General features: G+C 43.4%; 1 protein-coding gene across 2 annotated transcripts in view; it reads right to left on the bottom strand.

Annotated features, from left to right (window-relative positions):
* egfra (epidermal growth factor receptor a (erythroblastic leukemia viral (v-erb-b) oncogene homolog, avian)) overlaps positions 1 to 26,122 on the bottom strand; it is a 372,624-nt gene that overhangs the window by 93,124 nt on the left and 253,378 nt on the right. For both annotated transcript variants that reach the window (XM_072508802.1, XM_072508801.1), the window contains exons 6-11: positions 24,147 to 24,265; positions 13,644 to 13,785; positions 12,286 to 12,402; positions 4,384 to 4,510; positions 3,093 to 3,166; positions 476 to 566 (exon numbers count right to left, since the gene is read on the bottom strand). In XM_072508802.1, coding sequence (XP_072364903.1) covers positions 476 to 566; positions 3,093 to 3,166; positions 4,384 to 4,510; positions 12,286 to 12,402; positions 13,644 to 13,785; positions 24,147 to 24,265 — 670 coding nt within the window. The remainder of the gene's footprint in view (positions 1 to 475; positions 567 to 3,092; positions 3,167 to 4,383; positions 4,511 to 12,285; positions 12,403 to 13,643; positions 13,786 to 24,146; positions 24,266 to 26,122) is intronic.

The following is a 26,122-nucleotide window of genomic DNA, read 5'->3' on the forward strand; positions in this document are numbered from 1 at the left end:
GTTGACCACGCTGGGAGGACATAGCATTCCCGGGGTGGTCGGTGTCTGGTCACCCTGGTGTCTGCATGTTCTAGGGGGGTGACCCGAATATTCAGTGGTGGGGAAGTGGTTGTCTCTTTGTAGTCAAGGTTATGTTTGCGGGGGGTTGTGAAGTCCATGGGGGGGTGGAGGGGGCCTGCCACTTAACTTTGAGAGGGAGGCAGGGTTCACCAGCGTGTTTAGGCTTGCCCCTCTCAATGCTGGTGCGAAACGTGCTTCCCACCCAAAAAATAACTAAGTGGGGGTGGATTGCGATCGAGAAAACGTTGAGCCAACTGGTGGCACATACTGTGCGATTCCCATCGGGAATGGCACTTAGTCATTATTTGGGAGAATTGTGCCCTTGCATTGTATTCATAACACAATTAACTTAAAAAATAACTTCTTACCATTAATAAATAGTTCCTATTAAACAACAGTTATGTAACTCACTTACCGATGTTGTGTCCGGCCTCGTATAGTTTCAAGATTTTCAAAGACATTAAGATTTTCAAAATGGCTTGGCCAACTTTGAATGAACAAATACCCTTGTGAAAACAGAAATATATTAATAAAGAATTCCATAATGTTTGTGAAACTTCATGTCACTAATATATATTTTGAAGTAACTGAAGAAATGTACTGCTATCATGGATTTGCCTAGAACCAATGTAACACGATGTAATAGGATGTGACCTATCCAGAAACAGGAATAAATCTGCCTAGTGACAGCAGTAACCAGTTTTCAAAAGGCCAGATGAGATGAGTCTTCCAATAATGGGATTAGAAAGGCACTTAGATAGAATCAGGTGTGAATAGCTTTTAGTAGAAACAGCTTAACTCGATGATTGGGGGATCTATGAGGTATGCACATGCTAATGTCTAGAGTCAAGGAATTTGACAGGGGCAGACAGCTAAATACTTGGAAGGCAGCATCAAAGTGAAACAAAGGGAGAATGGCCAGGAACCCCGAAGCAAGGCAGGCCAGTTGACACCAAGCAGCATCAGAAACAGACAAGCCAGTTTCCAGCTCACAGCCTCTAAGGCTTCGAGCCAAGGTAGTGAAGAAAACCTTTGTAACAGCAGATGAATCATCCAAACAGTGGCTCTATATTTCTAACTTTCAGAGAAATCCATTATGTAACATTGTACTTTAAGAACATAGGAAGAGTGGTTGTACTCAAAGTTGGTTACCATGGAAGAGGAAACTAGTAGAGTCAGGCCATTGACGTTTATAGTGCACAGAAGTGGCTTGTATTTGGGAAAAGGAACAAATCTCTCCAAGTTTCACAGGGATACTGAACAGCGTTGAACAAAATGTAAACAGTCAAATTAAGTAATGAAGTGGATGGAGGTCCTGGCTCGATTGATAAGCTGGGCAAATGAAAGACAAATATTATTACAGATTTACAAATGCAAAATCACATGATTGAGAAAGGATAATAACAAGTGGCAATATAAACTAAATGATAAATGACTCTGCCCAATCATATTATGATTTTCTAGGTGCCCTGTCACCATGCTTTTATTAATAGTTTCAAGCTTAGAAGAGAGAGGGTGAAAAGATATTACTTTAGGTACAGGGTAGTGAATATATAGAATTGACTGACAAGGAAGACATGCGAGCTGCTTGCATCTGTAAATGGAGATTTGGATAAGTAATGGGAGAATTATGTATTAGAGGGGTCCATTAGTTAGTATGGGCCATGTTTATAAGAGTGAAACTGATGACATGAACTGTAATTTTTTATTTCTCTTGTGTACATGTTTCTAAAGTTTCTAAAGTTGAACAAAAAAGTTTCCTAAAGTATTAAAACTATATTAAGAAAATCAGAATATACTTAGCGTGTGCATATTCCTTTGTCCCAATATGAACATCATTGGAAACAACTGCCACACATTTCATGCCTTGTATAATTTTTCCACAATATTACAGTTATGATTGGTGGGAAATTGCAAAATCTTCCATTTATAGAGAATTTTTAACTTTGAAAAATGTATTCAATGTACTGAAAAACAAGTGTGCTGTAACATTTTGAAGCTCAAATGCATTTCATCACTACTCTGATCTAAGTTAGAGTCTTGATTCAATCTGCATACTAATGATTATAAAATATAATGATTAAAACATATTTTTCATAGCTTTAGTTTATTCAAATCAAGCATAGTCTTTTTTTAAAGAGCTTAAAATTTGTTTTGCTGAGCTGAAAGTCTTTCAAAATGTTACAGTGAAACTTCTGAAACAACCGCAGTGATATAACAATTCTAACAATTAATTCTACGTTAGAGGAATACACGGCAGGATTTTATGCGGCCCCCAGATTCCACCCCACTCCGACCATCTGAAGCCCCAGCTAAAATTAGAACCTGGCAGCCGCTCTGTCGCAATTTAATGCTGAGGTCAGTGAGTCTTGCCTTGGAGAGATGCTGGCCAATTGAATGACTAACAATAATCCCGGCAAAACAAGGGAATTAATGGCCACTGATGGGACTACAAGTAATCCTGACAAAAAGGAACCCCGACTCTGAGGTAAATCCAGGGCACTGGCAGCGCCAGGATGCCAAGCCCCGATGAGTAAGGTTGGGAGATGGGTTTACGAGGCTGGCGTGAGGGAGGGTAAAGAAGGAGGTATGACCTGCAGACATGGTGATTCTGATGGGCCCAGGGGGACGGACAAAGAAAGATTTCCCTCACTTCCCACTCGCTTTGCGAGGCACCTACCTGCCAAGCTAATTCTGCTGGGCTCCATACATTACATGGATGACCCCCTACCACTAATAAAATACTGGCATGGGCTGGTTGAGGCCCTTAAGTAACCATTAACTGGGCACTTTAGGGCTTACTTAGGCTCAAGGTCCGGGAATGCCATTCGTAACCTCCTCCTACCCTCCATAAAATTTCAGGCAGGTCAGGGACAGGTGGTCCGATACCGGAAAGGCCACCAGCCGAATGTTACGTGCTTCCTGGCCTTCAAACCGGCTGGCAGGGGAGAATAAATTCTAGCCCATGGTGTTGAGAAATCTGCAGAACATGCATTCTATTTTAACTAGAAGCAGTTTTTGAATTAGCTAACCTGTTATTTCTTTCACAGTTCTGAAGACGTCCAGTTTCTCCAGAGACAGGGGAGTTGTATTTGTGAAGGGATCACTAAAATGGGAAAGCATAAATTACCATGAATAAAACAATCTGCAACATTGGTTTCAATCTAATGTACACATTCAGGGCAGGCATTTCTGTTGGGGTGAGATAGACCCCCCACCCCGCCACGGGGCCAGCAAGCTATTGAAATCTCCGGTCACATTAGTGCGACCAGAAGATCCCACCGGCATATCGGGCTGGAAAATCTTGTTCAGTTTTTATTCATAAGTTGGCCATCTTTAAATTCATGGTTGTGATTCATGCAATTTTAAAGAATTCCATACAATAAGGTCTACAATTAGCTGTTTCTTCCTCCTTCAGAATTTGAGAAGGGTCACATTTTTCAGACACATTGTCAAACACAGGACCATGGTAAGATCTATTCTGGGAAAGTAAAATTTTTAACAAAATTGGACAATTTCTGGTCAGTGGACATACTCATTGGGTTCGCATCATTCAAGTAAGTTCAAGTGATAACTTATAATTGATGTCATTTTTGAGGGTTTGTAAAATATCCAAGGTGGTTAGGGAGGATCCGAGTTTTGCTGCCAGTCTCGGAATATGTCAGGGCAGCATGGTAGCACAGTGGTTAGCACTGTTGCTTCACAGCGCCAGGCTTGAATCCCGCTTGGGTCACTGTCTGTGGGAGTCTGCACGTTCTCCCTGTGTCTGTGCGGGTTTCCTCCGGGTGCTCCAGTTTCCTCGCACAAGTCCCGAAAGACGTGCTGTTAGGTGAATTGGACATTCTGAATTCTCCCTCAGTGTACCCAAACAGGCGACGGAAAGTGGCGACTAGGGGATTTTCACAGTAACTTCATTGCAGTGTTAATGTAAGCCGACTTATGACAATAATAAAGATTATTATTATTCTAAAAAATTCTAAATTAGTACTTATTAAAAATGAACAAAGCAGAAACTAAATTTAAAAGTGAATTATAAGTGAATCACATTTGAAATCAACTTCTTGTGGACCAGGTATTTATGGCTCTGACTCAATGGATGGAAAGATATACGATTGGTTTATCAAAAAATTATTACAGCGGCAAGTGCTGAATATTGAGGATGATACAACATTTGACAGATTTAATAAATTTAATGCCGGGATAACTAATTTCAGAACTTATGCCATAAGCAATCTTTAATTCCATCCCTTAAAACAGCAAATAATTTGCTTGATCATTCATGATGCAAGATTAGAACATTTTAAGAAAAGAGAAATTATTTACCCTTTGAAAGCCAATTCCATAATGATTACATTTCCATTAATTTTGGTGCAGTTTTTAAAAGAATCAATGTTTGAAGAATTGATTGACATTGTATTCTTGAATGGTGGCACTCCTAATCCATTGCAATCTGAGAAGGAAAGGATATAAAGACATTATAAACAAACAAATAGGAAGAAATGTTGCATGTGCATTTTTAAATGAAAAAAGACTTGCAGTTATATAGCGCCACATATGGCCTCTGGATGTCCTAAAGTGCTTTTCACCTAATACCATATTTTTGAAGTGTAGTCACAATTGTAACATATGAAACATGGCAGCAAATTTGTGCACAACATGGTCCCACAAACAGCAATGAAAAAATGACCTAGTAATCAGCTTCAACAATGGTGCTTGAGAAGTAAATATTGACCAGGACATCAGAAGAACTTCCCTGCCAACTTTGAAATGGTGCCTTGTTTTATTTTTGCATCGATACTAGAGGGCAGATAGGGTCTTGGTTAAATATCTCATCCAAAAGACAGCACCTACAACAATGCAGCATGTCCTTCATTCTGCACTGGAGTGTCAACCCAGATTATATGCTCAACTCTTGGAGAGAGGTTTGGACCATTTCTTGCGATGATTTGGAACTTGTTGCCTGAAGGAGTGTTGGAAACAGATTCAATCTTATCTTTCGAAAGGGGACTGGAAAATTATTTGAAGGGAGTGGGATAATTGGATAGTCCTTGTAAGGAACTGAGAAAAGTACAATGAGATGAATGATCTCCCTCTGTGCTGTGTACTTCAGATCTGTCTTCAACCAAGAGAATGAGGAGATAGATATGGAACTCAGGGAGAGAGACTGTGAGTTTCTTGAGCAAATTGTCATAGGGCGTGACAAGGTATTGGAGGTGTTGGCAGGCTAAAAAGTGGTCAAATCTCCAGGTCCGGATGAATTGTGTCCCAGGATGCTGTGGGAGGTGAGGGAGGGCCTCTGACCCAATTTTTTAATTCCTCTCTGGCCATGGGGGAGCTGCCAGAGGATTGGAGAACCGCAAATGTCGTCCCGCTATTTTAGAAAAGTTGTAGAGATAGGCCAAGGAACTACAGACCAGTGAGTCTCACGTCTAGGTAGGGAAATTATTGGAGAAAATTCTGAAGGAGAGAATCAATCTCCATTTGGAGAGACAAGGTTTGATCAGGAATAGTCAGCATGGCTTTGTCAGAGGGAGTTCATGCCTAACAAATTTGATTGAATTTTTTGAGCATGTGGCCAGGTCTGTAGATATTTTTCAAGTGCCCTTTTGAATGATGAGGGCAGTGCAGCTGATGTAGTTTACATGGATTTCATCAAAGCCTTTGACAAGGTCCCACATGAGAGACTTATAATGAAGGAAAATGATACAGGGTAAGTTGATAAGGTGGGTTCAAAATTGGCTTCGCTGTCGAAGACAGAGAGTGATGATAGACGGCTGCTTTAGTGTCTGGAAGCCAGTGTCCAGTGGCGTACCACAGGGATCTGTGCTGGGTTTCTTATTGTATGTCATTTATATAAACAACATAAATGACTAGGTGGGGGGTATGATCAGTAAGTTTGCAAATGACACAAAGATTGGCCGGGCGGTTAACAGTGAGGTTGAGTGTCTTGGGTGGCAGGATGATATAGACGAGATGGTCAAATGGGTAGAAAAGTGGCAGATGGAATTTAACCCTGAAAAATGTGATGCGATACACTTTGGAAGGAGTAATGTGACAAAGAAGTATTCAGTGAATGGCCTGACACTGCGAGGTTCTGAGGAACAAAGGGACCTTGGCGTGTTTGTCCATAGATCTCTGAAGGCAGAAGGACAGGTTAATAGGGTGATGAAAAAGCCATATGGGACACATGCCTTTATCAATCGAGGCATAGATTACAAAAGCGGGGAGGTCATGATGGAGCTTTATAGAACTTTGGCGGGGCCACTGCTGGAGTAGTTTGTGCAATTCTGGTCACCACATTAGAGGGTGATTGCACTGGAGGGGGTGCAGAAGCAATTCACTAGGATGTTGCCTGGAATGGAACATTAAAGTTATGAAGAGAGATTGGACAGGCTTGTGCTATTTTCACTGGAGCAGAGAAGACTGAGGGACGATGTGATCGAGGTGTACAAGATTATGAGGGGCATGGACAGGGTGAATAAGGAGCAGCTGTTTCCCTTAGTTGAAGATTCAGTTATGAGGGGACAAATGTTCAAGATGAGGGGCGGGTGGTTTAGGGGGATTTGAGGAAAAGCTTTTTTACCCAGAGGGTGGTGACAGTCTGGATATCACACTGCCTGGGAGGGTGGTAGAGTAGGATTGCCTCACATCCTTTAAAAAATACCTGGATGAGCACTTGGCACGTCTTAACATTCAAGGCTATGGGCTAATTGCTGGCAAATGGGATTAGGTGGGCAGGTCATGCATCGGTGAAGACTCAATAGGCCTAAGGGCCTCTTAAGGACCATATTGTTCTGTGATTCTGTATCGTCCTATGATTCTAAGTCACATCCTTATGACTGGGTGAGTGTGTTACCACTGAGCTATTGCGCTGAGGAGATAAAGATTTACAAAAACGTTGGTGTGCCATACGTTTATTTCTAAAAAGTGATTAGTTTACGGGAGTGAATAATACAGTATGTGTCCCACCTCCCTCAGAACCCGTTCCAATGTTCCAGGAATCAAAAGCCCTCCTTCCTACACTATCTGTCCAACAATTCATTACTCAATCCTATTTCTATACCAACCAACGCATGGAATCGGGAGCAATCCAAAGATTATGGAGTGAATTCTCCACCGATGGATTCCCCGTTCTGCCGGCAGTGCACCCCCGCTTTCGGCTTTCCTGGCGGTGTGGGGTAGCCACATTGGAAAATCCCATTGGCCGGCAGTGGGAATGGAAAATCCCACTGCCGCCGAGAAACACGCAGCTCGGGAGGCGGAGAATTCACCCCTATAGATTTGAGGTCCTCCATCTCAATTATTATTCCTGATTGTTACGGAATGTGGGCGTCACTGGTTTGACCAGCATTTATTGCCCATTCCTAGTTGCCCTTCAGAAGATGGTGGTGAGTTGCCTTCTTGAACCGCTGCAGTCCTTGAGGTCTAGGCACACCCACTGTGCTGTTAGGGAGGGTGTACCAGGATTTTTACCCAGCGACTGTGAAGGAGCGACAATATATTTCCCAGTCAGGGTGGTGAGTGACTTGGAGGGGAACCTCCAGGTGGTGGGGTTCCCAGGTATCTGCTGCTGTTTTCCTTCTCGATAGCAGTGGCCATGGGTTTGGAAGGTGCTGCCTGAGGAACCTTAGCAAGTTACTGCAGTGCATCTTGTAGATGGTACATACAGCTGCTACTATTCTTTGGTGGTGGAAGGTTTGAATGTTTGTGGAATGTTTCCTGATAACAATACAGCTCTGTACACAGCTTGCATAGAACTTCCATGGTGAAAGAGAATATTATTGCTTCTTTTACTTCTCCACTTTACACATTAAGCATTACCATTTTATTGTAATTTACCTTCGGACTATATGTATCCTTACCAGACCCTGACCTACTTCTGCATCAATCACTAAATCTCTGGTAGACCAGAGCATAGTCAAAATAGTTGATCTTGGAGATGTCTTTCTGTACAAGAGAAATGCAATAGAAATAGGAGTAGTTGTTCATCAGAACAAATTTATTTTTCACATCGTTGGCATCAATGATTTATTTTGGGAACTTTCTAAGTTACTGCTGGTGCTGAGCTTCCAATTGCCCATCCTAATCTAAAAACCACCAGATGCCACTGTGTTAATTTTTTAAAGTTTCTATTTAAGTCTTCTTTGCTAAAGGAATAATGCTGCTCATAAAAATAAGGGCTTGGACTGAGTGTAATTGGCTTTTTTGATGCACCAATGCAACATGCATTTATTATTTACAAGTCAATATATGGCATAATTTGATTCTGATAGAAACATAGAAAATAGGAGCAAGAGGTGGTCATTTAGCCCTACGTGCCTGCTCCACCATTCAGTATGATTGTGGCTGTTCCTCTACCTCAATGACGTTCTCGCACACTTTCCCCATACCCCATGTCACCTTTAGAGTCTAGATATCTATTTCCTTCTTAAATATATTCATTGACTTGGCCTCCACAGCCTTCTGTGGTAGAAAATTCCACAGGGTCACCATCCTCTGAGTGAAGAGGGTTAGAATCATAGAATTTACAGTGCAGATGGAGGCCATTCAGCCCATCGAGTCTGCACCGGCACTTGGAAAGAGCACCCTACATAAGGCCACACTGCCACCCTATCCCCGTAACCCACTAACCTTTTTTTTTTAGACACTAAGGGCAATTTAGCATGTCCAATCCATATAACCTGCACATCTTTGGACTGTGGGAGGAAACCGGAGCAGTTCTCCTCATCTCTCCTCATGAGGGTTCTCCTCATCTCAGTCCTAAATGGACTACCTTATGCCGTGAGATTGTGAACCCTTGTTCTAGACCTCCAGCCAGAGGTAACAACATCCCTGCATCCAGTCTGGACAGCCCTGCCAGACTTTTAAAATCTTTTATCAGTGTCACAAGTAGGCTTACATTAACACTGCAATGAAGTTACAGTGAAAAGCCCCTAGTCACCACACTCCGCCGCCTGTTCGGGTACACTGAGGGAGAATTCAGAATGTCCAATTCGCCTAACAACCACGTCTTTCGGGACTTGTGGGAGGAAACCGGAGCCCCTGGAGGAAAACCACGCAGACACAGGGAGAACGTGCAGACTCCACACAGACAGTGACCCAAGCCGGGAATCGAACCCGGGTCCCTGGTGCTTTGAAGCAACAGTGCTAACCACTGTGCTATCATGCCGCCCTACACCTTTCAATTGGATTCCCTCTTAGTCTCCTAAACTTCAGTGAATACAGGCCGAGTTGATCCAATCACTCCTCATACAACAATTTTGCCATTCCAAGAATCAGGCTGGTGAACACTCCCTCTATGACAAGTATATCCTTTCTTCGGTACGGAGACCAAAACTGCTCACAATACTCCAGGTATAAAAAAAAGGTAAAGTCACCATCGCCCAGATGACCATAGGCTGCTTTCCCCTTTGAAGGGGGCAGCTGTCTGGTGGTGATTTAACCTAAGGATCACCATACCTCAGGCGAGGGGCAAGGTCACCTCCAGGTATGGTACCTGTAATAATATGCAGTAATAGTGTATATAACATTGTGTACAGCCTCCGACCACTAGGGGTCATGCAAGAGGAAGAGGACACTGGAACCGGACAAAACAGTCTTGATCAGAGTTATAGGAGCTGTTAGTAGCATGTTTAAAAGATCCACAGTTTGGTTAGCAACAGTTTAGTTTGCCAACAGTTTACTCAACATTAAGTAACTCATCTTGAACTAGATGTACACTGATTCATTTATTATCATAGTACACAAACAGTATCCTCCAGGTATAGTATCACCAAGCCCTGTACAGCTGCAGTAAGACATCCTTGCTCCTGTGCACAAGTCCCTTTGCAATGAAGGGCAACGTTGAATCATAGAATCTCTACAGCCCATCGAGTCTGCACTGATCCTCTAAAAGAGCACCCCACCCAGGCCAATCCCCACCCTATCCCTGTAACCCCACCTAACCTTTGGACACTAAGGGGCAATTTAGCATGGCCAATCCACCTAACCTTGCACTCCTTTGTACTGTGGGACTAAACCAGAGCAACTGGAGGAAGCCCACACAGACACGGAGAGAATGTGCAAACTTCACACTGTCAGTCACCCGAGGTTGGAAAAGAACCCCGGTTCCTGGCACTGTGAGGCAGCACTGCAGTATTGACAAATGTGCCACCATGCTGCCCATAATCCTGCAAGATAACAAAGTCCTTTTTACGAAGACCATCATGTTGCTGTGATCTGCTAGAGTTCCTGTTCTCTCTTCCCCAAACAAGTCTATTTCTGGAGAGATCAAAGAAGGAATCAAGAGCCAAAGGAAATCCCTTTCCCACCACAAATATTCTTCAACCAGTGACTTTGGGACTAAAACAGTCTATGAAAAATAACATTTGCTTGATGCTCGATGCGTTAACATTCATTGACATGAACCAACATATGATACCCATTACAACATTTATCTAGATCAGTAATCCACTTCTCCTGAGTAAATGGAGATTCTTATCCATTAATATGCTAACTGGGTGTATTGCTTAATAAATCCTAAATGTGCCCATTCAATCTTGTGTATTTCTTTCATTAAATCTCTCAAAGTGAACCTCAGGTAGAAACAAAACACTGCAGTTTATAATGTATACTCTGAAGATACTGAATGCTTAATTAAACTGTGCGTCTCTCAATTCTACATATATATAGACAGAGTACAGCACTCCTATAGTTAGATAAGGCAAACAAACATCTAAATTGTTTAAAACCCAATTATGAATTTCTAGCCTGGAGCCTATTGCTAAATATCAGTCACAACCCATTTTCTACACATTTCCTCCGACAGAGAATGTTCAAATTACATAAGGATGAATTAAAGGGAAAATTTTCTTTGCCCCTCTTATCGGGTTGCAACTGTATAAGGTTCTCATTCTTCTTAGACTCGACTTATATATTCCAACTAACATTTAATGACACTATAGAATCTCAGCTTTCCATCTACTACCAATTTCCTCTGCTTTAAAAACCCTTGCAGAGCAATCTATTCAAAGTATTCTATTCTTTTTCTCTTGGATTCAAGCTCACACAGTCAACAGAAGACATCAGGAAAATTACATAGTGCCAATTGGAAGATTACTGGAGAAGATTAAGAGGTATGTCATTGGGACAAGAGTGGCGAACAAGATTAAAATTGGTTAGAAGGGAGAAAATAAAGAGTTCAAGCTAAGGACAATTTTCCAGAATGGTTAGATGTGGGTAGGGGTGCCCCATACGGTTGGGTTCTGGCACCACTCTTGTTCACTGCGTACATCAATAATTTGGAAATAGATCAGAAGATCTCAAATAGTGGTGCCAAAATGTGCAGATGATGCCAAAATTAAAGATAGAGAAAGTTGTGAGGGAATACTGACAAGATAGGTAAATCAGTTAAAAGTGGAAGATTGAATTCAATGTTAGCAAGTTTAAGGGGCGCAATTCTCCCATCGGGAATCTAAGTGCCGACGCCGGAGTGAAACCGGAGTGTTTCACTGCGACGTCGGAGCCCGCTCCCTATTCTCCTGCCCCCGGAGGGCTAGGAGCAGCGTCGCGTCATTTACGCGCACCGGGCATTGGCGCCGCGTAAAAGCGGCGCCGCGTAAATAATGCAGCCGGCGCCGTGTAACTGGCGTCACCCGCACATGCGCGGGTTGGCGCCAGGTGGTTGCCGTCCTCCCCGAGGCCGCCCCGCAAGAAGATGTCGGATGGATCTTGCGGGGCGGCGGAACAAAGGGGGTCCATGATTCTCGCAGCGCCGGCTTGGGGGGGGAGGGGGGGGGGGGGGGAGAGAATCGCGTGCGGGCATCGGGGCGGCGTGGCGGGACATGCGCGGCTCCCCGGCGATTCTCCCACCCGGCGTGGAGGGAGGGAGAATTCCACCCAAGGTGTTGTACTTTGAGGGATGGTATGATAAATATATTTAAAGATTATGATAAGATAGGGCAAGGAAAAGGGAAGCAGACTGTTTCTAGTCGTTGGCTGTAGATACAAGATAAAATGCAAGCAAATTATAATAGAGAGCAGGAGAAACTTATTTTCACAAAATATTGTGAGACTATTGAATTTACTTCGAGGAAACTATGTCAACATTCAAAATTGGATTGGAGAAGTAGATGAAGAAAAATGGGATAAAAAGAGTTGGGAGCAGGATGGAAGACTGTTTGTGTAGAGGGTAAACAATAACACAGCTGTTGCACAATAAGTAAAGGACAGTTCAGGGATATCTACCTTTTGGACAAGGTCCTTCACATTTCTTACACCTTCTGAGCTTCCCTTCATCCACTTCATATGTACCAGGGCTGCAGGTTCGAACACAAGAGCCAAGGTCTGTTACCACAAAGTTATCTAAAATTATGAGGAATGGAGATCATCACAGTATTAGAAAGAGGCTTCACAATTCAATTCATATTGTTTGTGAAATTCAGTCGAAAACATTTGATTTTATAGCCAAAGGAATAAATTTTGAGTCAAATGTAAAGCTGTTCAGGTGACAATAAATGATGTTAATTTTCATACTCTTTAGGGGAGACAGTGAGGTAGTAGTAATATGACTGGACTAGTAATACAGAGATCTAGATTAATGCTCTGGGGCCATAGGTTCAAATCGTACCATGGCAGAATTCAAATTCAATTCATTAAAACAAACTAGAACTGAAAGACCATGGCAACTATCATTGATTGTTGTAAAAATCCATCTGGTTCACTAATGCCCTTAAGGGAAAGAAATCTGCCATCCTTACCTGGTCTGGCCTACATTTGAATCCAAACCCTTATTAATGTGGTTGACTCTTAACTCAGAAAATAGATTAGTAAGCTGCTCAGGTTAAGGACAATTGGGGATGTGCAACAAATGCTGGTCTTGTCAGCGAAACTCACATCCCATCAAAGAATTTTTTTAAACCGAGATATTTTTGACAAAGCTTTTCATCTTGCATTCATTAGGACAATTTTGAAGAATACTAAATGTATTTAAAATATACTTAATGAATACTAAAAGGGAGCAACAATTGATACTGTATGAGAAGAGAGTGCTGATTGCTTGGCAAATGGACTCAGATTGATAGAAGTTTTGCCATGGGGGATGAACCGGTTGATGGTGACTGACAGTTATTGTATGGTATTGTTGTGACTGCCCTGATGAGTGCAAGACAAAAAGCTTCGACAAGAATGTTTCTTTTACCAGCAATACTCAGGTTCTGTACTACCAAATTGCTATTAATAAAAAAGGCAAATTCTGATCATGAACCTAACTTAAGCACGAGTATTGATCCTGAATCCTCTCAACAATGACATCAAACATTTTGATCTCCGGATTGTTACTTTCAATTGACCCCCAAAATTACTGGGGAACCAGCCAGCTCCTGCAGTTTAGTTTCTCATGCTGTCTGACAGGCAAGAGTAACAAGTAATTCAGACAGAGGGGCGTGCAGAGACCAATAATCTCCCAAAGCAAACCATTAGCTGGTTAATCGATGAGACAGTAAATGTTCAGTATGAGTCTATAGATAGTCTGCTATTTTCATTACCACAGTTATCCCTATTAGTATTAGCTGAAAATGAATATTTCCAGAACTTATACAACATACGGGGACACTCCTTTACGCAGGTTCCTCCATAACTGTATTTTCCTTCTGGATTTGGTATCATTTGAAATGTGCTTGTATCGTAGATTTCCAAACGAGGACATGACTCTTTACAGGTGTTTCCATCACTGAACCTCTGACATGCCTGAGAAAAGAAATCATATTCAGCACATTTAATATACTTGCTTTCTTATGTTATTCTGTTTAATGTATCTGGTTCTGACAGTGACATATGCCTTTATTATTAGGGTCAGCCCAATACCATAAAAAGGTGTCAATTCTGTTAACATTCCAGGGCAGTTTTGACAGTCGCTACAAAACAAAACAAAACTGAGAATTTCATTTCACCTTAGACCCATTCAGGCAGCAGACTGAACAGAACTTTGAAACGCAGCTACTTGTCTTTAATCTACAACAAAACTGGTCACATAAATCACAGTTTAGATGATTAGCCTCTGCAAACCTCACTGTAAAAGTTACTTGTTATTGTTGTCTGTCAAGTCAGACAGAAATATGCCACGTACTGTGGGACACAGGCTTGTTTTTGGAGAAAAACACTACGAAGCAAGGAAGTTATGATAAATCTTTATGAAAGACTTGAATTGTGTCCACTTCTGGCACCACACATCGGGAAGGCTGTGGACGTATTGGAGTATGTGCAGAAAATAATTATGTGAATGCTTCAGAGGATGAAAGACATCAATTAGATGGAAGGATAGGCAAAACTGGGATTGTTCTCCTTTGAGAGGAGAAGATTGAGAAGAGATTTGATAGAGGTGTTCAAAATCATGAGTGTTCTAAGACAGAAGAGATTGGGAGAAACTGTTCCGATTAGTGGGGGGGGGGGGGGGGGAATGATAAGCAGAGGATGCCAATGTAAAGTGATTGGTAGAGACCCATGGGCGACATGAGGAAAAAACTTTTATGTAGAGAGTGATTAGGCTGTGGAATGCAGTAAGAATATGGTGGAGGATCATAAGATCGCAGGAAATAGGAGGATGATTGGGCCATTCAGCCCCTCAGCCTGCTCTGCCATTCAGTAAGATCATGGCTCATCTGGTCATTCCTCAACTCCACTTTCCTGCCAATTAGCAAGATGTGGCATTAGGTAATGCCCTCTTTTGAGCACACATACGTTTATATAAGTATCTAATCAAAGATGATCGGAGCAAAACTTAATATTCTGACTAATATTTTTGTTGTAGTAACTACATTAAGTCATTAATTACTCTCAAGGGACCAAGTGAAGTGTTCACAAAGAAGTGTGGAAAGATGTGGAAAAAATATACTCATATAATCTTTATTATTCATTGGTAACATTATAGGTTTAGTAAGGAAGGTTCCTTATGCTTTTTACAGAATCAAAGAATGGTTACAGTACGGAAGGAGAACCTTGCAGCCCATTGTGATTATGCTGGTTCTCTGCAAAAGCAATTCACCAAGTGCCACTACCCTCCCTTCTCCCCACAGCCTTACGAACCTTTCCTCCTCAGATAATAATCTAATTCGCTTCCGTCGAACCTGCCTCCACCACACTCTCAGGCAGTGCATTCCAGATCCTAACCACTCACTGTGTAAAGAGTTTTATTCTCATGTCACCATTGTTTCTCTTGTAAATCACATTAAATATGTGCACTTGGCCTCGGTCCTTCCGTCAATGGGAAGTTTTTATTCCTATCTCCTCTGTTTAGACCCTTCATAATTTTGATTGCCTTTATCATATCTCCCCTCAACCTTATCTTCTTAAAGGAGAACAGTCTCAAATTCCCCAATCTACTTAAACAATTGACTTATCTCATCCCTGATACCATTCTCTTGACTCTTTTCTGTTCTTCTCTAATGCTTTCATTACCTTCCGAAAGAGTGGCACCCAGAACTGGATGTAATACTTCAGCTGAGGACAGTCTTTTACATTCTATGCCCAGGATCTTGTTGTTTTATTAGATGTGCTCTTCACCTGCCTGCCTCCCACTTCAATCATAGAATTTTATCATAGAATTTACAGTGCAGAAGAAGGCCATTCGGCCAATTGAGTCTGCCGGCTCTTGGAAAGAGCACCTACCCAAGCCCACACCTCCATCCTATCCCCACACCTCCGCCCTATCCCCACACCTCCACCTCACCTTTTTTGGACACGAAGGACAATTTTTTTAGCACGGCCAATCCACCTAACCTGCACATCTTTGGACTGTGGGAGGAAACCGGAGCACCGGAGGAAACCCACGCAGACACGGGGAGAACGTGCAAACTCCGCACAGACAGTGACCCAAGCCGGGAATCGAACCTGGGACCCTGGAGCTGTGAAGCAACTGTGCTAACCACTGTGCGACCGTGCTGCACAATGATTTGTGCATATATATCTCAAGACCCTCCTCTTCTGTACTCCCCTTACAATTGTGCCATTTAGTGTATATTGGGCTGGATTCTCCGATTCCCCCAGTCATGTGTTTCCCAGCGGATCACTGATCGCTGGCGGCCGGATTCCCTATTCCCGCCACTTGTCAATGGGATTTCCTATAGAAGCTACCAAACGCCGCCAGGAAACCCATGGGAGGAGGTGCTGGTGGGAAAAGAGGATCAGAACAGCTGGAGAATTCTTATCAAAATGTACCACTTCACACTTTTCTGTATTAAGTTTCACCTGCCACTTGTCTGCCAATTCTACCAACCTGTCTATTGCCTTTTGAAGTTAGCAGGATCTTCCTCACGGTTTGTTTCATTCACAATTTTTGAGATGACACTATGTACACTAAAGCATAGGACATTAATCTAGATCAAGAAATGCAGGAGTCGTCCTAACACCGACCCAAGTGGATTCTCACATTAAACCTTCGTCCAGTCGAAAAAAACAAGTGTTCATCACTACGGTTTCCTGTCACTCAGCCAATTTTGTATCCATGTTTCTACTGTCCCTTTTTTTCATATGAGTTCCAACTTTGCTCACAAATCTGTCGTGCGGCACTTTATGAAACGCTTTTTGGAAATTCAGGTCAAGTCATCTACCGTTTCTGTTGCTTCACCAAAAGAAAAAATCAAAAAAACTTGCTGTTAACAAATCCATGCTGGATTTCCTTAGCTAACCTGCATTTGTTTTGCTGAGTCAGGATGACTCAGGGGGTCTTTAGAAATGGCAGGTGGGAGCTGATTACAGCTTTCATCCCTGCTTGCCCACCCACCACATTCATGTTTTCAGTATATTTCACCAGCTTGGTAAGGGTGTAGGTAGGCATCCCATATGTAGCATGTAGTGATCCAGACCTTGCTGGCTCCATTGTGCAATCCCCCCCCCCCCCAGTTTTAGTGAAATCGGGCCCCTTCATCAAGTAGACATGGTTTGTGGCCTCTCAGTCACAGCGCGAGTGCCAGTCCCAAGTGAGGAACCAAAAGAAAATACACCTGCTCATGGAATTCTTTCACTGACAAGCTTTGAAACATTCAAAAAATTGTTATTTCAGTCTCAATGACTTTGATGCATTTAACTGCAGTGATTGAGTATAAGGCTCTGTCTTGAAAAGGTACTTTGATTGTTACATTGATGAGCATTGTGCCAGTGTTGAGCTGCATTTGCATACCTTTTCCAACAGGAAAAGTGCTATTATGCATTCAGAACTGAAGAAAATACTGCTTGGTATCTCTAGTGTAATAAGCTGAAGCGATTTAAATGCCCAGAACCCTTTCAAAAGGGCTTCAGGGGGAGGAAAAAACCCAGATCCTTGCTGTTGGAGTGCAGTGATTGATAGGGCATCTTATGTAACTCAGGAAATACTTAGCCGTCTGTTTTTGCAATTTCACCAAACATAGTTGTCTGTGAACTGCAAAAGTTTGTCATGTCAGCTGAGCCCATTATGAATGCTTGGCCAAGATTCAAAAGGACTAGAACCACTCGTCCCAGCAGGAAGCTCTATAGATAATTTAATTGACAGTTTAAAGAGATTATTAAAGGATAATCTGTCTTTGATGTGATTAATGAAATAGATGTTTCTTTGTTTTACAGCAGATTTACCACTTGAGTGGATTAGATATTTTTGGAATGGCTTTTTTGAAGGAGAGTCTTTTTCAGTATGGTATGTTTGAATGAGATTACAATGTTTTTTAAATGTCATTTCAAAGATATTCTGAGGTCTGCCAAAGTGTATACTCTCTACGGAGGATACATGGGAGGTATGAGGGAAATAGAGAATATGAGAGGTCATGGGTTATGCAGAGGAATGGGGGATAGGAGGGACTATGAGTGGGAATAGGGCATATGGGGGTTAAGGAGAGGGCATGGGGGATAGAGGTGAGTGGCATGTATTTGAGAGCCTGACATTCATCAGTAAGACTAGGATGAGCACCAATAAATAGGGGTGGGCATTCTAACCCGCCGGCCTGGCCAGCCACCACTTCCTTTGCACCTCAAGGCTGTCTCCAGTTGTGGTGGGCCTGGCTCCATCTCACCTCACCTCCCTGGGACGAAAATATGAAAGGAGAGATCTCTTTTAAAGGAGATGGGTGTGCCAAGTCAGGAGGTTTCTTGACTGGATCTTCCTACCACCTCCATGAAAATTCGGTCCATTGTTTCTAGAAGGTTCTCCACCATTGAAGTTAAACTAGCTGCCTTGCAGTTGCTTGCCTTATCTTTATAACTTTTGTGCAAGGGGTGTAACTTTGCAATTCTCTGGCACTACCCCTGCATCTAAGGGGATCAGAAAATTATGGTCAGTGCCTCTGCAATTTCCAACCTTACTTCCCTCAGTATTCTTGGTTACATCTCATCTGGTCTTGGTGACTTATTTACTTTAAATACAGCCAACCTATCTAATACCTCTTCCTTATCGGTTTCAACTCATCTAACATCTCAGCTACCTACTCTCTTATTATGACTTGGGGGGCATCTTCTTCCTTGATAAAGACAGATGTAAAGTATTCATTTAGTTCATCAGCCATACACCATGCACCCTGCCTTCATGTGCAAATTTGCTTTTGAGTCCATAATCCGCCCCACTGCTCCTTTTACCATTAAGTTTCTATTTATACAGTTATGTAAGACTTTTGGATTCCCTTTATGTCAGTTGTCAGTCTCTTCTCATGCTCTCTGTTTGTTTTGTATGTGTTTTTTTCAATTCCCCTGTGAACCTTCCACTTTGAGTCGGATTCTCAATTGTCTTATCCACCTGACATCTGTGTTCAGCAACTTTATTCTGCTTCATCTTCCTCTCTATCTCTTTCATCATCCAGGGAGCTCTGGATTTGCTTGTCTGACCTATTCCCCTGTGGATTTGTACCTTGACTGTACCCAAACTATTTCCTCTTGAAAGACTGTCCATTGTTCAGCAACAGTTTTGCCTGACAATCTTTGATTCCAATTTATCTGGGCCAGATCCATTCTCACACCATTGACCATACTTGATGGCAGAGCCGGCTCGACATGCCATAGGGTCTACTCCTGCTCCTAATCCTTTTGTTCTCATGTGTTCTTGGAGAGGAAGAAAGAGAATAGCACAATGAGCTGGGGCCATGGCCAGAAGGTGCAGGCAAGAGGTTGAATGGAAGCCCTAGATAGTGCGGCCGGATATAATGAGCTTACAGTGTACGAGGCACAACTGTTCGTAGGTAGCACAGGTCAACAACCAGGACAGGAACCATGGTCCCAGGGCACCAGTAAAGACAAGACCAATGGTAGCCAGCACTACTGCCAGAACGCCATGGAAAATTCCAATCTTGGCAATAACTACAGATGTAACTGATACTGCAGGTAAATGATTACACATTTTAAAATAGATTTTCCCATTCACAAAGCTTGATATTGGAATTTTCAATGCATTTTGAGACAGTGTCCAAAATTCTCTGGGAGTTGTGATTCAATTTTCCCACCGGCAGCACACCCTTGCCGGCAGATTTCCCGGCGATGTGAGGTGACTTCAATAGGAAATCCCATTTATAAGTGGCGGGAAGCCAGAATTCCGCCACCAGCGAATGGCACGCCGCCGAGAACATGAGAATCCAGCCCGGTATGTTGTAGCCAGCTCAATATTCTAATATGTAACAGACATGTCTACTGGAGGTTTTTGAAGATGCAACGAGTAGGGTAGAGAAGGGTGAACCAGTGGATGTAAAGTATTTGGATTCTCGGGAAGCTTTGGATAAAGTACCACATAAGAGGTTAGTGTGCAATATTAAAGCACATGGGATTGGCAGCAATGTATTGGCATGGATTGAGACTTGATTAGCAGACAGGAAACAGCGTAAGAATAAATGGGTCTTTTTCGAGTGACAGGCAGTAACTACTGGGGTCCTGCAGGAAACAATGCTTGGGAGGCCCCAGCGATTCACAATATACATCAATGATTGGGTGAGGGAACCAAAAGTAATAATTCCAAGTTTGCTGACGACACAAGACTTGCTGGGAATGTGAGTGGTGAGGCAGATAAGAGGCTTCCAGATGATTCAGACAAGTTGAGTGTGTGGGCAAATACAAGGCAGATGCAGTATAATGTGAACTGATGTGAAGTCATCTTTGGACGGAGAAACATAATTTTAGAGTTTTATTTAAATAGTGATAGATTGGAAAATGTTGACATACAAAGGGACTTGGATGCCCTTGTACACCAGCCACTGAAAGCAAGCACGCAGGTACAACAAGCAGAGAGGCAAATGATATGTTGGCCTTCATTGCAAGAGGACTTGAGTACAGGAGCAAGAATGTCTTAATGCACCTTTACAGGGCCTTGGTGAGACCACACTTGGAATATTGTGTGCAGTTTTGGACTCCTTACCTAAGAAAGGATATATGTGCCACGGAGAGTTTGTGGCGAGGGTTCACCAAACTGATTCCTGGGTTGGCAGGAGTGGTATGAGGAGAGATTGGGTTGACTGGGACTGCATTCACTGGAATTTAGAAGAATGAGAGGGAACCTAATTGAAATGTGTACAATTCTGACAGGGCTGGACAGACTAATTGCACGGATGATGGCTGGGGGTCTAGAACAAGGGGTTAAAGTCTTGGGATATGGGGTAGGCCATTTAGGACTGAGATGAGGAGAAACCGCTTGACTCAAAGAGTGGCAAAGCTGTGGAATTCTCTACCACAAAAGGTTTTGGAGGCCAAGTCACTGAATATATTTAAGAAGGAAATAGGTAGATTTCTAGACTCTGAAAGTGTCAAGGGGTATGGGAAGAGCACGGGAGTATGGTGGTGAGATAGAGAATCAGCCATGATCATACCGAATAGCAGAACAGGCTCAAAGGGGCTTTTCACATTAATGTCATTATAGTGTTAATGTAAGCCAACTTGTGACAATAAAGATTATTCTTATTATTAAAAACCAAATCGCCTACTCCTATTGTTGATGTTTTTACGGGTTGAATTTTAAGGATGGCGAGCGATTGGTGCTCTCTATCCTGAGAGTAGATGCGCAACGTGCTGCCGTCCATCTCTCAAACTCCCACTGCCATTTAACGCTCACTTGAGTGTTGATGGCAGTGGGCAGGACTTCTTTCCGCCCTTAGAAAGAAGTCTCACCCGTGAGAGCTGTCAGTAAATCAGACTGGCCGACAGTTCTTCAACCCAGCCAGGCACAGCATTGCAGTGGCCAGAAGCGGTACTGCAGTGCTCTGCCTGGGGCTAAGTCCCAGGATCTTTGAAAAGGTACGTTCCCTCTGGCGATCGTCCTGCGAGACGTGAAAAGCTGGAAAGGCATCTAAAGAGGGGGCAGAGAGCACAGAGTGTTGCTCTACGTGGATGTCCTGCTCCTCTACGTCTCGGACCCACAGAATGGCCTGAAAGAAATTATGCAACTTCTGGAAGAGTTCAGAGCCTTCTCGGCCTACACACCCAACCTAGGCAAGAGCGAGGCATTCCCGTTGAACCCGAACAAGGAAGGGACAGAGCTGGAAGGACTACCATTTAAACTAGCCCAAAACAAATTCTGCTACCTGGGGATCCAGATAGCCCAGGACTGGACATGGATCCACAAGTGGAATCTGATCAGTCTGGCAGAGGAAGTTGAAAAGGACCAACAGAGGTGGGATGCACTCCCATTGTCCCTGGTGGGGAGAATGCAGATGATCAAAATGAATGTACTGCCAAAGTTCCTCTTCCTGTTTAGATCCATATCGATCTTCATCCCAAAGCCTTTTTCCACAGGATAGACAAAATGAACCTGGCGCTTGTGTGTGTGTGTGTGTGTGTGAGGGTTGGGGTTTAAGAACCCAAGTATCCATAAGTCGACACTGCAAAGGAGGAAAAATATAGGCGGCCTCGCCCTGCCGAATCTACAATATTACCACTGAGCAGCCACAGCCGGGAGGGTGAGGGGATGGATATGTGAATCCAACATGGAATGGGAGAGATTGGAGGAGTCCTCCTGCAAGGGAACGACCCTCTGGGCCCTCACCACGGCAGGGTTCCCATCCCCCTGACAAAGTACACAGCCTGCCAGTGGTGGTAGCCACACTGAAGACATGGAACCAAATGAGCCGCATTTCGGTTTAACTGAGATGTCCTCCATGGCCCCCATCTGCGGCAGCCATGCTCGACCTTTAAAAAATGGAGACAAGACTTTTATATAGAAGTCAGACTCGCGACCTTGGGCGAACTGATGGAGGACTTGGAACTATGAACAGAACAGGAACTCAGGCACCTCCAAATTAAAGACTTTCTCTGAAAGGGGATAGCAAGATACTCCAGGGCCCAGAGAGACACACTTGTAGAGGAACTAATAAACACAGACAGTAAGGATGGGGGGAACTGTAGGAACATATACGGACGGTTTCTGGATAGGGCAAGACTACTACTGGACGAAGCCAGTTGGAAATGGGAGGACAAACTGGGGATGGAAGTGGGTTGGGGACTCTGGAACGAAGCACTGAGTAGGGCCAACTCCACCTCCTCCTGCACCTCATGCAGTTCAAAGTGGTGCACAGGGCTTACCTAACCAGAACCCGAATGAACCACTCCCAGAGGTGGAGAACAAACGTAATCGGTGCCAGAGAGGCCTGGCCAACCGCACCCACATGTTCTGGGCCTGCCCCAGACTTGTCAGTTTCTGGACAGTCTTCTTCGAGGCAATGTCCAAGGTTGTGAGGGTGAGGGTGGAGCTGTGCCCGAGAGTGGCAGTCTTCGGGGTATCGGACCAGCCAGAACTACATATGGGGAAGAGGGCTGACGCCCTGGCATTTGCTTCCTTAATCGCACGCCAGAGAATCCTGCTCGGCTGGCGATCAGCAGCATCACCCACAGCTGCAGACTGGCTCGCAGATCTGTCAGAAATTCTTCACCTAGAGAAGATCAAGTGCACCATCCGAGGGTCATACGAGGGCTTCCACAAAGTGTGAGGCCCATTCATCAGCCTGTTCCAAGACCTGTTTTAGGCCAATAGCGATTAGGAAGGGGGAGGGGGGGAAAGAGGGAGGGAGGAAAAACAAAGAAGGACACACACAGTGGAAAGAAGCAGAGGGGAAGGGAGAGGGAAGTGAATCCAAGGGAATCCCCGACTGAAACATGGGGAAAAAGGGAGAAGGGAAGGGGCCTTGTAGCCACCAACCCCCGCCCCCCACCAACGACAACAACTAAAAACCGCAACAGAAAGAGGCGGAACGCAGTATGTGATGCCCAGGGCAGAAGTCTGCACCAAGAGGGAAACTAAACTGCCAACTGAGGAAATGGTGTGAGGTGGGGTTGGGGGGAGACCACATGTAAAAATCTCTGTAAATAAGAAACAACTTTATTTGTAAATACCAGGTACACTTGAACTGTTCCTCTGTAAAAACTGGGAAATACCAATAAAAATATTTTTTTTTAAAAGCGAGGTTCGGAGCGACCATGGATGGGAGGGTAAGGAGCGCCTTATATTGTCAGGAGAGGGGGTGACCATGGCATCAGAAGTTAAGCTGGTGGGAGGGGGAGGTGGTCCTGGAGCTTCAAAGACCTGAGGGAGCCTTCAGAGTGAGACACCCCCCCTCCCCCTTTCCCACCCGAGCTGGGGAAAAGCTTTATTGTCACTTTCCCATCCTATCCGTACTCACTCCCGCTAGCCTAAAAATTGACACCGGGCGGGATAAGGCCCTTAAGTAGCCATTAAGCTAACACTTAAGGGCCTTAATAGGTGAAAGGGCCAGTTTCCCGTCCGAGGCCCTGCCCACTGAAATGTGAAATTGCAACTGAGTTTGAGCGGACGAGTTCCCTGGGAAAATCCCACCCATTCAATTTCATATTCTCCCGTCTTGGCGGAGTGTAAAACTCTGCCCTCTCTTTCTATACATCATGAAATATTCTGGTTTACATCTCCTTCTTTCACAGAAGCAGGAAACAATATTACATTTTTATACTTGGACAGAGATTGGACTCAATAATATCAGTAGGGATTCTTTAAATCCCACAACAAATAACAAACAACATCGATAATACCAATTAGCTTGTTCTTTGATGCACCATGACATCTCAAATCATCACAGTCACCCAGGAAGAAGAGAAATAAGAAAATACACTTTAATCTATTAACGCTGACAAACCATTAAATTGCTTACCAGGCAATCATATTCTTTAGGTCCAGTGCATCCAGAAGCACACTGATTGTGACAGCAGTCACTTGGGTTTGGTCCTCGACAGCGACCTGAACACTGCTGAGCGCAGATTTTCTTTGTGACTGAAAATGTGGCAGAGATTGGTAAAATCATTTTCATTACTTCTGGTGGATGAGTACAATTCTTATATAAACCCTTGAAGCTGATCTCCTAACAAGCTCTACTGTCGTTGGTGTCATCAGATGGTGCACTCATTGTTGAACAGCTACATCCAATAGGGACATTTAAATTTCTATTCATAGACGTCACGGTGGCGCAGTGGCTAGCACTGCTGCCTCACGACGCTGAGGAGCCGGGTTCAAACCCGGCCCCAGGTCACTGTCCGTGTGGAGTTTGCACATTCTCCCCGTGCTTGCGTGGGTTTCGCCCCCACAACCCAAAGATGATCAGGGTAGATGGATTGGCCACGCTAAATTGCTCCTTAATTGGAAAAAAATAATTGGGTACTCTAAATTTAAAAAAATATAAAAATAAAAAAATCAAATAAAAAAAATTCTATTCATTTCATTTATACAAGGTTCAAAGTTGAACAATGGAAATATGAAAATAAGTGAACATTTTAGAATTACTTTTCCATTACCTTTTGAGTATCAGGGAACATTATGTTGAAATTCGCAGTTGATTTAAATGTGTGAAGTCTCGTCCATGACAGTCTTTATAATTTGCAATGTGATGGAAGATGGAGATGAAGGCCGATTGGGATTTGCTCATTCATATATTTATTTATATAATTACCATTTAGCATAATCAATAACTTGTACAAGTGCATTTTTTTACTTTAAATTTCATTTGGATCTGTTTATTATAACATTAAATAGGTAGATAAATGAAAATGCTGTAATGTTTATCTTTCCAGAAAACTGGTTCTGACATACAAAACGGAGGTGATTTGTCGAACAGGAAATCTATTTGCAGCTATTTCAGAGTGTACTGATTTTATGACTACCATAAAAACATCTGAGTATCAATTGTTTACCATTCAAAGTTTAGCAAATGTGAGTTCTCACACACAATGGGCAGTATATTGGGCGCCACCTCCCCCAAAAGCTGGAAATGGGACAGGGTTGGAACTCACAAACATATTGATGCTAGATGGCATGCTAATGTCAAGTACTGACAATTACTAGAGTGGGGCGGGTTGGGCAGGAATCTCACTCTACTCCTAATTGAAGCTAATTAACACAGTTGGAAAAGCTTGTGAAGAGCTTGTCAAGGCGGAAATTTACAGACATTCATCATTGTCCCAGTGTATCTCCCCAGCCAGATTAGAGTGTCAGTAGGGGAAAAAGGGGAATGACTATTTGGAAAGGGAGTGCCCTTAGCCCTACAGAGGTGCCAAGGAGAATGGGCACTGGGCATTGCATGGTTGGATACTTTGCGACATCAAGTGGGTAGAAGAGCATGGGGCAAGACCAAGGACCAAGACTCTCAAGGGAAACTGGACAGCCAGCTGCCCAGAAGGAAGGCTATAGCTGGTAATGGGTGCGCAGCAGTCAGATTCGGAGCCCATTTGAGATGAATGGCAGAAAGGCAGAAATCAGGAGAGCACAGAAGAAGAACAATAGTAAGGATCCATTGCCAAAGATACCGCTACCTAGAGGTGACTGAAACGAGTGCTGCAGGAGACTGCAACACATGATCCAAGATATCAATGCCCCAGTTGCCAAATACCTTACAAGTCACAGCTCTCGTTCCTTTTGCCCGACTAGTTAACATCAAAGTCACTCTAATGGTCTTGAACTTTTTCACATCTGGTAAGTAGCAAACCTCTCCAAGGGTTAGTAGCAAACTTTGGTGGCATACACAACACTGTATCTTGCTGGTCACTGATGCCCTCTTTGCCAGAGCTGGACAGCATATTCATTTAATGACAGATGTGGGCTCACATTGGAATTCGCCACCTATATAGATTCCTCTCA

Source organism: Scyliorhinus torazame, chromosome 6 (assembly GCF_047496885.1).
Source record: "Scyliorhinus torazame isolate Kashiwa2021f chromosome 6, sScyTor2.1, whole genome shotgun sequence".
NCBI lineage: Eukaryota > Metazoa > Chordata > Chondrichthyes > Carcharhiniformes > Scyliorhinidae > Scyliorhinus > Scyliorhinus torazame.